Source organism: Protomyctophum bolini (genome assembly GCF_963924005.1).
Source record: "Protomyctophum bolini genome assembly, chromosome: 12".
Taxonomy (NCBI): Eukaryota; Metazoa; Chordata; class Actinopteri; order Myctophiformes; family Myctophidae; genus Protomyctophum; species Protomyctophum bolini.
Window position 1 is genome coordinate 43,864,802 of NC_137873.1, and position 12,500 is coordinate 43,877,301.

A 12,500-nucleotide genomic window follows, 5' to 3' on the forward strand; every position below is an offset into this window, starting at 1 on the left:
ATAGGGGCACTGGCCCCAAAAAAGATTGAGAAACACTGGTTGAGGCAGATTTGTAGGGTTTTTTCCCCCCATGCCCCACTTTTTTGGGGGAAACTTTCATGGATACGATCAAGCATTGTACTGTTTCTAAATATGCTATACACGTCTGCATGTTTTAATATACTGTGTCTGTGCTTGTTGCGCACATGCACACAAATGCGTGTGCATGTGTCTTATGGGGGGTCCCATTAGCCCCTCTCGGGACCCCCTCGGTTAAGCTCTTTTCATCGCTTCCCCGTAGGGTCCCTTTGTATTTCTTCCACTCGGTACAATTTACAATTTACAATTTAGGCATTTAGCAGACGCTCTTAATCCAGAGCGACTTACATTAAGCAAGAACAAAAAAGCATGGGAATACATCACATAGAAAGCATTTATCATGAAACATGCGTAAGCTAAGAAAGTAACTTTATATCTATATAATGACACTATACATATAAACTATACATCTGTACTACTACTGAGGATACGTCCCAGATGCATCCAAGCAATGTAGGCTATTTCCGTTCAGTGCAGCAAGGCTATATCAGGAATTGCTGTGAGCTTGTCAAGCAAAAAAAAAAAATGCGATGCAGTTTTCAAATGGCATATGCTCGTTTATAAATTGTACTTGAGTAAACCAGTACTTGATTAAATGTACTTTCCACCAAGCATGATGTGTGTGTGTGTGTGTGGGGGGGGGGGGGGGTGTTCTGCACAACCTTCCACTCTCATAGTTTCCTCTGTGGTGGTGGTAGAGTAGACTATATGCTATTGTAATGACGTATGACATTCAATAGGCTATAGCCCAAATTAGAACCTATTGTAGTGAGTAGACGTATAGAAGAATGAAGTCTCAATGTTACTTGAGTATACGTGTGGTGTGGACCGGGGGTCTTTTTTCTCTGTGGAATCTTCCCCTCGCTTACAGTTTCCTCTACACTGCGTGACCACATGTAGTGACACTACTGTCACTGTGGGGAGTGAAGAGGAAGGACTTTACTCTTCTTATAAAGACCAGACAGCCAAACACCGATCAAGGATCTTCAGCTATAGAGTTTAATTCACTAGAACCAGACATTACATCTTCTGCTGTGGCTTAATTCACTCACTGAAAACAGTGATTTCAGTGGCGCTGGTTTTGTAGCGGTTTCTACAGCAGTGACACATCCTCACAGAGATGAAGGTCAGCCTGGTTTCGTCCACCATCCTCATCCTCGCCACATGCCTGGACTCTGCCTCTACAAGTGAGTTGTGGACACAGACTACACACTGCACACACTACAAACTATACACATGTACTAGCATGCTTGTTTGCAATTACTGATGCTCTGTAGCTATTTGTGGTGAAATGTGAGGCTTATTAAAGGGATAGTTCACTTCCAAAATGACTTTTTTTTTATCGATAACTCACCCCATGGAGATTTGAATTCATGTATATTGTTTTGTTTTTCGTCACATTCATATAAGTCAATAATTTGATGACCGGCAGTGTTTCCCTTTAGATACACAAATGAGACTCTTTGCCTCCATAGAGGCAAAGAGTGTGAACTATATGACTTTAACCACTTTAAACCTAGTAGTAGTAGTTGTTGTTGTTTGTATTTAAATCTTTTAGATCTGTTGTTTTTGCAACACCATCACAGCCAACAATTTAAATAATTGTTTAAAACGTCTATAAGAAAAGTTATTTTTAGACTACTGCTATATACGTTATTGATTTACCTGTCCGGCTTTACACTGTCTATATGTGCTATATACCAAATCTATTTTGAGTCACTCTGGATAAAGAGTGTCTGATAAATCTCAAATACCTATACATTTCTCTCTCTCTGTATAGCTCATGGACCGGTGGTCAGCTGCTGTCTCCAGTTGTCCAACACCAGGGTCCGTGCAGAACGGATTCACGACTACTACATCCAGCCAGCAGCACCATGTCCTGTCTACGCTATAGTGTAAGAGCCCTGTTAGCACCATGTCCTGTCTACGCTATAGTGTAAGAGCCCTGTTGGCACCATGTCCTGTCTACGCTATAGTGTAAGAGCCCTGTTAGCACCATGTCCTGTCTACGCTATAGTGTAAGGGCCCTGTTGGCACCATGTCCTGTCTACGCTATAGTGTAAGAGCCCTGTTGGCACCATGTCCTGTCTACGCTATAGTGTAAGAGCCCTGTTAGCACCATGTCCTGTCTACGCTATAGTGTAAGAGCCCTGTTGGCACCATGTCCTGTCTACGCTATAGTGTAAGAGCCCTGTTGGCACCATGTCCTGTCTACGCTATAGGCTATATTAACAAACAAAAAGTTATTGTATCCCATAAACATGTATTACATCATGCGATGAGGAAATGTTGCTGTTCAGTTCTGTTTTTTGTTTATTGCTTTGAAAATGTCGTATTATGTTGTGCCTCAACGACACTGCACGTGAGGGTATAACCTCAATGTCTTTCGAGAATAAATAAAGGTTTGAATAAATGACATTGTCACTAATTTTAGCTTTTGTGAATTGTACTGCAGGTTCAAAACCTTGTCTGGGAAGAGGATCTGCGCCGACCCAAACAACGACTGGGCCAAAAGAACAAAGAACAAGGTGGACAAGAAGAAACGAGCTAAGGATAATGCCGGGGGTCCGCCAAGCAAAGATACAGAACCTTGCCGTTGCAAAAGTCTGTTTTAGTATAGGAGTAGGAAAGGATGGTTCTGTGTACAGTGGGGACCTGATGTCTTTGTATTGCCTTTTGGTGTCATAAATGTCGTATCTGGAATCAATAATTCATATGTGTGAACCAATTGTTGGACTTTGTAGTCTGCCTGTCTGAAGAGAAAGCACGCTTGGCCTGGCCATGGTGTGATAGGAAACTTAGCATCACTCTATATGCATCACTCTGAATGCATCTGCTATTTCTATGTTAAATCTCTATCACACCTAAAGAACAATGAATCAAGTACCTTGGCCAAATGGCTGTCTGGCTCAATGTGTATTTGTGACTCTGTTTTAAGGCAGTTGGTTTTTCAATGTGGGGATTCATTCTCTCCGACGGCCTTCGCTGTCGGAGGTGAGCTTAGGCTATGCTTCACTGCTGTGCTGTACTCTGAATAAACTACACTTCAGTTCATCCCTCTCTGCCTGTTTTGATTCAACTGACCGTCCGGTGTTTTTTGACTACAGCCTACAGCCTGCCGTGTGCTCAGCCGTTTCTGTCTCAAATAGATAGAATTCTAGTCAGTGTAAAGGGAGAAACTACACGACATATGTGCTATATGTGTTTTTATGTTGTTGTTTGAACAGACCTATACGAATATCATTCGGGACAATAAAGATTATTATTATTACAACCACAATTCTTTGCTGTAGTTTTAGTCGACGAATGTAATTGCTGCTCTAGACTGTTTTATTCTCCTGTACATTTATGAGTATATGTATATTGGTCAGGCTAGACGTGATGACTTTCGTATTTTGAACAAGTTGTTCCCAAACATTGTAATTGTATTGTCGGTCTAAAAGTGTATTGATACCCGCCAACAAGTGAGTTAACAGTTCCTTTAATATTATTGTATTGGTAAAAATAGAAACGACATGGTGCCACCATGCAGGGACATGACACTGAGGTCATGTTATCTTCCACGTCAAAGTAAAACACGACTGTTGTCATTTATGTTCCCTGGAGGATTATTTAATATTATTTTAAGCCTAAACATCGGAAAAAGGGGCACTTTTCAGGACTTTTAAAGGCCTTATATGAAACCTAAGTTGTAGTCCTTCTAATCCTGTGAAATATTATTGTGAAGCATGAATGTACAAGTTTTCTTTGGCTAAGCTTGTACATAACCATCCAAGAGACACACTCTCAATCTCTCATCTCTTGTGCGTGCACACGCGTGTGTGTGTGTGTGTGTGTGTGTGTGTGTGTGTGTGTGTGTGTCTGTGTGTGTGTGTGTGTGTGTGTGTGTGTGTGTGAGTGCGTGCGTGCGCCCGTGTGCGTGTACGCGAGTGAACGTGCGCCCACGGAGGAAGAGCGTGACTCCTATATAAGACCACAGCAAAAGCGTACACAGCCACAACGCGTCGAGGAACTGCAGCGACCGTCTCATCGCTAGAACTGTCACATCTTCTGTTTCTGTACTTTTTTTTGTTTTGGTCACAAACAGTGTTTTCATTTAGTGTGGGCTTCTCAGCCTGTGTTGATACTTGATTGGTGGTTACTGGTTGATACTTGGTACTGGTTGGTATACTGGTTGGTACTGCGTGGTACTGGTTGTGTTGGCACAGCAGTGATCCTACATCCACACAGAGATGAAGGTCAGCCTCATCCTCATCGTCGCGACATACCTGGACTCTGTCTCTACAAGTGAGTTTTGGACACAAACTACACACTAAAAACTACACACCACACACACACGAAAATACACACTATACAAACTAGTTATAGGATACACACTACAAACTATACACACTACCAAATCTAAAAGCCCTTGTGACCTCCAGCAGATCTGCTATTTATCGCTGTGCAATGCCATCTAACTCTCTCTCTCTCTCTCTCTCTCTCTCTCTCTCTCTCTCTCTCTCTCTCTCTCTCTCTCTCTCTCTCTCTCTCTCTCTCTCTCTGACCCGTACAGCTGCGGTGGTCAGCAGCTGTTGTCTCCAGTGGTCCAACACCAGGGTCCATGCTGACCGAATACAAGACTACTATGTCCAGCGTCCAGGACCATGTCCCGTCCACGCCATAGTGTAAGTGGTGCCTATAGTCTATGTTCACTGATCCACACCATAACGTTTTCTATTGCCTATAGTCTATGTTCACTCCACACCATAACGTTTTCTATAGCCTATAGTCTATGTTCACTCCACACCATAACGTTTTCTATTGCCTATAGTCTATGTTCACTCCACACCATAACGTTTTCTATTGCCTATAGTCTATGTTCACTCCACACCATAACGTTTTCTATTGCCTATAGTCTATGTACACTCCACACCATAACGTGTTCTGTAGCCTATAGTCTATGTACACTCCACACCATAACGTTTTCTGTAGCCTATAGTCTATGTACACTCCACACCATAACGTTTTCTGTAGCCTATAGTCTATGTTCACTCCACACCATAACGTGTTCTGTAGCCTATAGTCTATGTACACTCCACACCATAACGTGTTCTATAGCCTATAGTCTATGTACACTCCACACCATAACGTGTTCTGTAGCCTATAGTCTATGTTCACTCCACACCATAACGTTTTCTGTAGCCTATAGTCTATGTTCACTCCACACCATAACGTGTTCTGTAGCCTATAGTCTATGTACACTCCACACCATAACGTGTTCTATAGCCTATAGTCTATGTACACTCCACACCATAACGTGTTCTGTAGCCTATAGTCTATGTTCACTCCACACCATAACGTGTTCTGTAGCCTATAGTCTATGTACACTCCACACCATAACGTGTTCTATAGCCTATAGTCTATGTACACTCCACACCATAACGTGTTCTGTAGCCTATAGTCTATGTTCACTCCACACCATAACGTGTTCTGTAGCCTATAGTCTATGTTCACTCCACACCATAACGTGTTCTATAGCCTATAGTCTATGTTCACTCCACACCATAACGTGTTCTGTAGCCTATAGTCTATGTACACTCCACACCATAACGTGTTCTGTAGCCCTGGGTTGGGTCAGGAATACTATACTAATTTCTCCCCGAGCACCGTAGAATGGCTGCTCCTAGTTGTTATACGATGGGTAAAATACAGGACAATAAATCTCACATAATTATTTTATTATTACTGTAAAACTACAGAAATCAGTGTCACATGACTCATTTGGCTGCATGGCTGAATTCCACTGCAGGTTCAAAACCTTGCCAGGGAAGAGGATCTGCTCCGACCCGAACGACGCCTGGGCCCAAAGCACCATGACGAAGGTGGATGCCAGGAAACCAACCCACGCAACATCCGCACCACCTAAAACCATCAATCCTGGGGGGCTAGCAACATCTTCACCACCTAAGACCATCAACACTGGGGGGCTAGCAACATCCACACCACCTAAGACCATGAGCGCTGGGGGGCTAGCAACATCTTCACCACCTAAGACCATCAACACTGGGGGGCTAGCAACATCCACACCACCTAAGACCATGAGCGCTGGGGGGCTAGCAACATCCGCACCACCTAAGACCATGAACACTGGGGGGCTAGCAACATCCACACCACCTAAGACCATGAACACTGGGGGGCTAGCAACATCCGCACCACCTAAGACCATGAATGCTGGGGGGCTAGCAACATCCACACCACCTAAGACCATAAACGCTGAGGGGCTAGCAACATCTTCACCACCTAAGACCATCAACGCTGGGGGGCTACCAACATCCGCACCACCTAAGACCATGAACGCTGGGGGGCTACCAACATCCACACCACCTAAGACCATGAACGCTGGGGGGCTAGCAACATCCACACCACCTAAGACCATGAGCGCTGGGGGGCTAGCAACATCCACACCACCTAAGACCATCAATGCTGGGGGGCTAGCAACATCCACACCACCTAAGACCATCAATGCTGGGGGGCTAGCAACATCCACACCACCTAAGACCATGAACGCTGGGGGGCTAGCAACATGCATGAGAAAATGCAGAGAGTGGGAAGACCACATGGAAGAAGGGGGTTCAGGGGAGGTGTTTGGGATAACAGCTCATGAACCTTGGGTTCCAATGTAGCTATGCTTTAGTCACACTTTCAACACGTTCAACAGACACATTGTGAACTTGTAGAGCACCAACTTTCACCACGTTTCGAATGACACAGTCTACATCAGAGGTAAATGATAATGACACAGTCTACATCAGAGGTACATAATAATGACACAGTCTACATCAGAGGTAAATGATAATGACACAGTCTACATCAGAGGTAAATAATAATGACACAGTCTACATCAGAGGTAACTAATAATGACACCGTCTACATCAGAGGTAAATAATAATGACACAGTCTACATCAGAGGTAAATAATAGGGCATTTGATCCAGACATGACATACAGTATATGCATGTTGGGAAACAGAAGACAATTATCTTTTTTCTTTCATGCTCAAAAAAGTAATGCCTCATTTTCTTTTGATGCTGGGGTTCTTAAATGAATGCCCATTTTTTGGCCATCGCCAGGCTTTGTGTGTTCACCCCGTGACATCCAGTGGCATCCAGTCTATGGACCTTTTACTATGACGTTGTGGGTTCCCCCAAAAGCCGCCCCTTCCTTCACATGAGTGTGATTTTTCTATTCTCAGATGGGTCAGTTCACCCTCTATTTAGCAAAAAAGAAAAAGTGTATGGACTTTAATATTTGTTTATGACTTTTATGATTTGTTTAGCTTGCCAGCCAAGTATATGGAATGTAAACATACATATTGTAGAAAATCAATAAAGAGATTGTTATCAGACATTGTCGTTACAGTTTGGTGGTTATTACAAAGGCTGACATGATATGTGCTCTGAACATGTTGACATGATAATGATAATGAATTTATTTGTATAGCACATTTCTAGACAAAGTCACAAAGTGCTTTACAGAACAGGTAAAAGAAAGCAGATATATACAACACAAGATCAATGATCAAAATAGCAAGCATCAAAATGTAAAATATAAGCATACAAATATAATCAATGATACAAAAATGGCAAGAATAAAGTAAGAAAATCCCTTAGCATTATGGAGGTATAGGTTTTCACAAGAGATTTAAAAGATGACACAGATTCTGCACGTCTTCAGGTCAACAGGTATAAGGGGTTCTAAAGCCCTGCCACCCTTTGTGACAAGGTGCGCTGTGGGGGTCTCCAGGAGGGCCATGATGTGTGAAAGGGTCTGTGTCTATAGTCACTTGAGCGGCAGTGTGCATGGTTTTAACACAACGCACCGTGACCTTGTGGTCGGCTGAGCTTCTATACAAGCTGCTCTCATTCCTTCAGAGAAGCTGAGAAAGGGCATTGTGATGACGCAGGCAGGCAGCGGGGGTAAAGTATACCGGCCCACCACCGCAGAGTCAAAGTGTTCCGATCCCCTGCATCTAGAGCATGGGTGGGCAACTGGCGGCCCGGGGGCCACACGCGGCCCCCCCACCCTCACTTTCACTTAATGCAGCCCTCAGGTTAAGATCAGAATACTGCAGGTATGTTATTGATTTCAGCTGTTACAGTTCCAAACATGCAAACTCGACCTGCTTTAATTACTTCAGTCTATACTGTATAATGTGGCTTAATGACTATAGTATTACAATTCTATTGTCATTTTTTTGTATGTCCAATGTGTTTGTATAACATTCATATACAAATTAAACTTTTCAGGATTCCAATTACAAAAATAGCAAAAAAGTATTCAGGATTACAAAACTCAAAGCTCAAAACGCGGTTTGAGTTTGCCTATTTTTGCTAGAAATATGCAATGTGGCCCTCTGGAGTGAGTGTGGAAATATAGTGGCCCTCTGGAGTGAGTGTGGAAATATAGTGGCCCTCTGGAGTGAGTGTGGAAATATAGTGGCCCTCTGGAGTGAGTGTGGAAATATAGTGGCCCTCTGGAGTGAGTGTGGAAATATAGTGGCCCTCTGGAGTGAGTGTGGAAATATAGTGGCCCTCTGGAGTGAGTGTGGAAATATAGTGGCCCTCTGGAGTGAGTGTGGAAATATAGTGGCCCTCTGGAGTGAGTGTGGAACTATAGTGGTCCTCTGGAGTGAGTGTGGAAATATAGTGGCCCTCTGGAGTGAGTGTGGAAATATAGTGGCTCTCTGGAGTGAGTGTGGAAATATAGTGGCCCTCTGGAGTGAGTGTGGAAATATAGTGGCCCTCTGGAGTGAGTGTGGAAATATAGTGGCTCTCTGGAGTGAGTGTGGAAATATAGTGGCTCTCTGGAGTGAGTGTGGAACTATAGTGGCCCTCTGGAGTGAGTGTGGAAATATAGTGGCCCTCTGGAGTGAGTGTGGAAATATAGTGGCTCTCTGGAGTGAGTGTGGAACTATAGTGGCTCTCTGGAGTGAGTGTGGAACTATAGTGGCTCTCTGGAGTGAGTGTGGAACTATAGTGGCCCTCTGGAGTGAGTGTGGAACTATAGTGGCCCTCTGGAGTGAGTGTGGAAATATAGTGGCCCTCTGGAGTGAGTGTGGAAATATAGTGGCCCTCTGGAGTGAGTGTGGAAATATAGTGGTCCTCTGGAGTGAGTGTGGAACTATAGTGGCCCTCTGGAGTGAGTGTGGAAATATAGTGGCCCTCTGGAGTGAGTGTGGAAATATAGTGGCCCTCTGGAGTGAGTGTGGAAATATAGTGGCCCTCTGGAGTGAGTGTGGAAAGCAGTGGTTCTGTTTGAATGCTGCTGCATTGTCTGAATGAAGCCAAACAAAAAGATTTACTCTAATGTATACCTGTACACAAGATGTAACAATAAAGTACAACGTTGAACATTGTAAGTGGAACAATTAACATGGACCCTTACGGGTCGATTTGGTATTTCCAGTGACCCCAACTTGCACACTATCAGCACCCTGACTCTGTTAAACCACAATGGAACAGAGCATTGGTTGGTAACACCTGTGAAGGAAGTGGGGAAGAGGCCCGCCTGCAGTTTCTTTATTACACTATTGTCACCAGCCTGGAAACTGGGGGTTTCACAGGGGGCCTTTTTTCATAGAAGCTAAACTCCTCGCTCTGATTAACAACAGCAATGTTGCTGCCATGCACACAACTCAGTCGTGGTCATGGATGGCATGTATCTGTGTCACAGTTGTGACCACTTTGACACAGATACACCATGCAGGCAGACTGATAGGAAATAACCAACGTCTGTAATGTGCTTCCTTCCAATAAATGTGCATATGAGGCATTTGAGGGCTCCTTATATATATGCATACATGATTGATGAACATACTTTGCATGCACATGTACAGTATGGAAGGATTTCAACGTGAATTTGAAGTCGTGAATGTTTAATCTTGAACCATCAGTTCAAAATCCGTGTCAGATCCTGTGATCTAAATGTCTCAATAGAAGAGCATGGACTGAGCCAAAATGCAACCACACCAATTGCATAAGTTATATTAGTATTAACACTCATAACATACATATTGTATACGTTATATTAACATAATTATACAGATTGGACAGAATTAAAATTTTATTCATACAAAGAAAAGTTCCACTTTAAGGTAAAAAAAAAGGATCAGACAAACAACGTCCTGGGGATTTGTTTCCATTGTGGTGCTTATATTAATGAATATCCTTGACAAAATGCATTATTGTGCTCTGCAGTATGTCTACATCAAATAGACACCAATACAATTAGTTTTATTAGTTAGTTTATTAGTTTGTTTTTTCTTTCCATACAAAACATTCTTAGTTCATCAGTTTTTTCTTTTTCTTATTCTGGAAAAAAAAAAGGTTATAGACTGAAGCCTAGGCTTATTACGTCTACCCTTTTGTCCATTAAATTAAAATAATACAAATGAAAATATATATGTACATCCTTTTTACAGGTCCTCAGACAACATTTCTACTGAACAGTGCAACATTCATGTTTCTTTTCCTTTTTTTTCTTTTTTTTTTTCTCTTCTTCTTTCTGAATAACAAGCAAAAAAAAAAAAAAAAAAAAAAAACAATATGCTAATAAAAGTCACAGTAGTAACATGAAGTAGTAGTTCCTTTACTCTGTGTAGCTATTTAATACTTTTTTTTTGAATACCTTCTTAAATTTATCCTTAGCTACACAGTCAATTGAAATGGTTATGCATTTTAGATATAGCACGCTATAGCATAACATAATACCTGAGTAAGGCTTGCGTGAGACACGTGCATAACAGGAACAACGGTGGGGGGCTGAAAAACCCAGGGTTCTATATTATACGTATAACCTCAGCCAGTCACTTCACAATAACCTCCAGCCAGCCACTTCCCCTGCAGGGGGAGGTGGAGACAGTAGTGCTGTACCTTCTCTCCCCTCACTCACTCACCACAGTCGCATACACATCACCACCACGACCCCATGATGGAAACACATCACCACCACGACCCCATGATGGAAACACATCACCACCACGACCCCATGATGAAAACAGCAGTAGCCTACAACTAACCCCACCGTAGAGGTTTTCCAATTGACCCATTTACGACCTGCATGATGAGACCCGTTCAAAAAATTCCAACGATTTGTATAATTTGTTATTGTGTCACATAATTGCAACGTGAGCCATTGCTGTATATCTGCTATTGTTTTTTGCTATTATTTGCTTCCCAAATTTGAAACATTAAAAACAAACAGAGAAAAAATGCCAGGCTTAACATTTATTTATTAATATTCACGACAACGATGTAAATTATATTTTACATCGTATGTTTATCTGGATATCAAATAAACATGCAGAAAAAAACACAAAAATCATACTGAGTGAATTTTACACGTTTTGCATAACTTAATGTATTAAATTAAATTACTTGTGGTCCTTAATAGAAAGCATTCAAAGGTCAGCTTGGTGTCAGGTGAGTGGAGGGACATGGAGCCATGCGTGGTCTTCTGGTTCTGAGCTGGGTCAGCTTTAGGTGTGTGGCTGCACGTGTGGATGTTGCTGTGGTAGAGGAGGTAGTGATAGTAGGGGGTCTGTTCTTTGCATCCAGGAAGGCCACAGGGCTGAAGACCATGCTCCTCTGGGTCCACAGGGCTGAAGACCACGCTCCTCTGGGTCCACAGGGCTGAAGACCATGCTCCTCTGGGTCCAGAGGTGGTAGAAGTGTTAGTTCTTTGCATCCAGGAAGGCCATGCTCCTCTGGGTCCACGGGGCTGAAGGCCACACTCCTCTGGGTCCAGAGGTGGTAGAAGTGTTAGTTCTTTGCGTCCAGGAAGACCATGCTCCTCTGGGTCCACGGGGCTGAAGGCCACACTCCTCTGGGTCCACGGTGTTGAAGGCCATGTTCCTCTGGGTCCAGAGGTGGTAGAAGTGTTAGTTCTTTGCGTCCAGGAAGGCCACGCTCCTCTGGGTCCACGGGGCTGAAGGGTCGGCACAGATTCTCTTGTCTTTCACCGTGTAGAACCTGTGAGCAGAACGGAGAGGTCAGTCTCAACGCATTGATCACCACCTCTCCGTTGACTGATTGATTGAATACAGTATTAACACGTTGAAAACGGTACAATTTAACAAGCTGTGTTTGCATTATGATCTATACGCGCTACAGTCAGTCCTTGTAGAGAGGTACCATTTGTCACCAAATGGACCCTGATGGGACCCTGACGGGTCCATTTGGTTCCATTGATACTTTCAAGGAGAGTTAAAGGAGAGTTTCGGCACAAGCTGTTTTCTTACCGTATTTATATGAGGAGGAAAAATATTCTCTATGAGGCAATTCTCTGGGCAATATCGGTAGAAGGCGCAGTAGAGAAACAAAATCCCCTTTTGTCTGTGTCTGTGACGTGACAATAAAGCTGATTATTCTGATGTTACACCAG

The 12,500-nt window shown here is 43.1% G+C and overlaps 2 protein-coding genes across 2 annotated transcripts; both read left to right on the plus strand.

Moving 5' to 3' along the window:
* Window positions 1–1,057: 1,057 nt before the first annotated feature.
* Window positions 1,058–2,693, plus strand: LOC308326306 (monocyte chemotactic protein 1B-like; the record flags this gene model as incomplete). Its single annotated transcript, XM_080779112.1, has 3 exons — window positions 1,058–1,265; window positions 1,859–1,973; window positions 2,534–2,693. The coding sequence occupies exons 1-3, from the start codon at window positions 1,199–1,201 to the stop codon at window positions 2,691–2,693; spliced, it is 342 nt and encodes a 113-aa protein (XP_080635238.1). The 5' UTR covers window positions 1,058–1,198.
* Window positions 2,694–4,642: 1,949 nt separating this feature from the next.
* On the plus strand, window positions 4,643–7,249 carry LOC308325805 (uncharacterized protein). Its single transcript, XM_080778499.1, has 2 exons — window positions 4,643–4,745; window positions 5,870–7,249. The coding sequence occupies exon 2, from the start codon at window positions 5,934–5,936 to the stop codon at window positions 6,741–6,743; it is 810 nt and encodes a 269-aa protein (XP_080634625.1). The 5' UTR covers window positions 4,643–4,745; window positions 5,870–5,933; the 3' UTR covers window positions 6,744–7,249.
* Window positions 7,250–12,500: the final 5,251 nt, after the last annotated feature.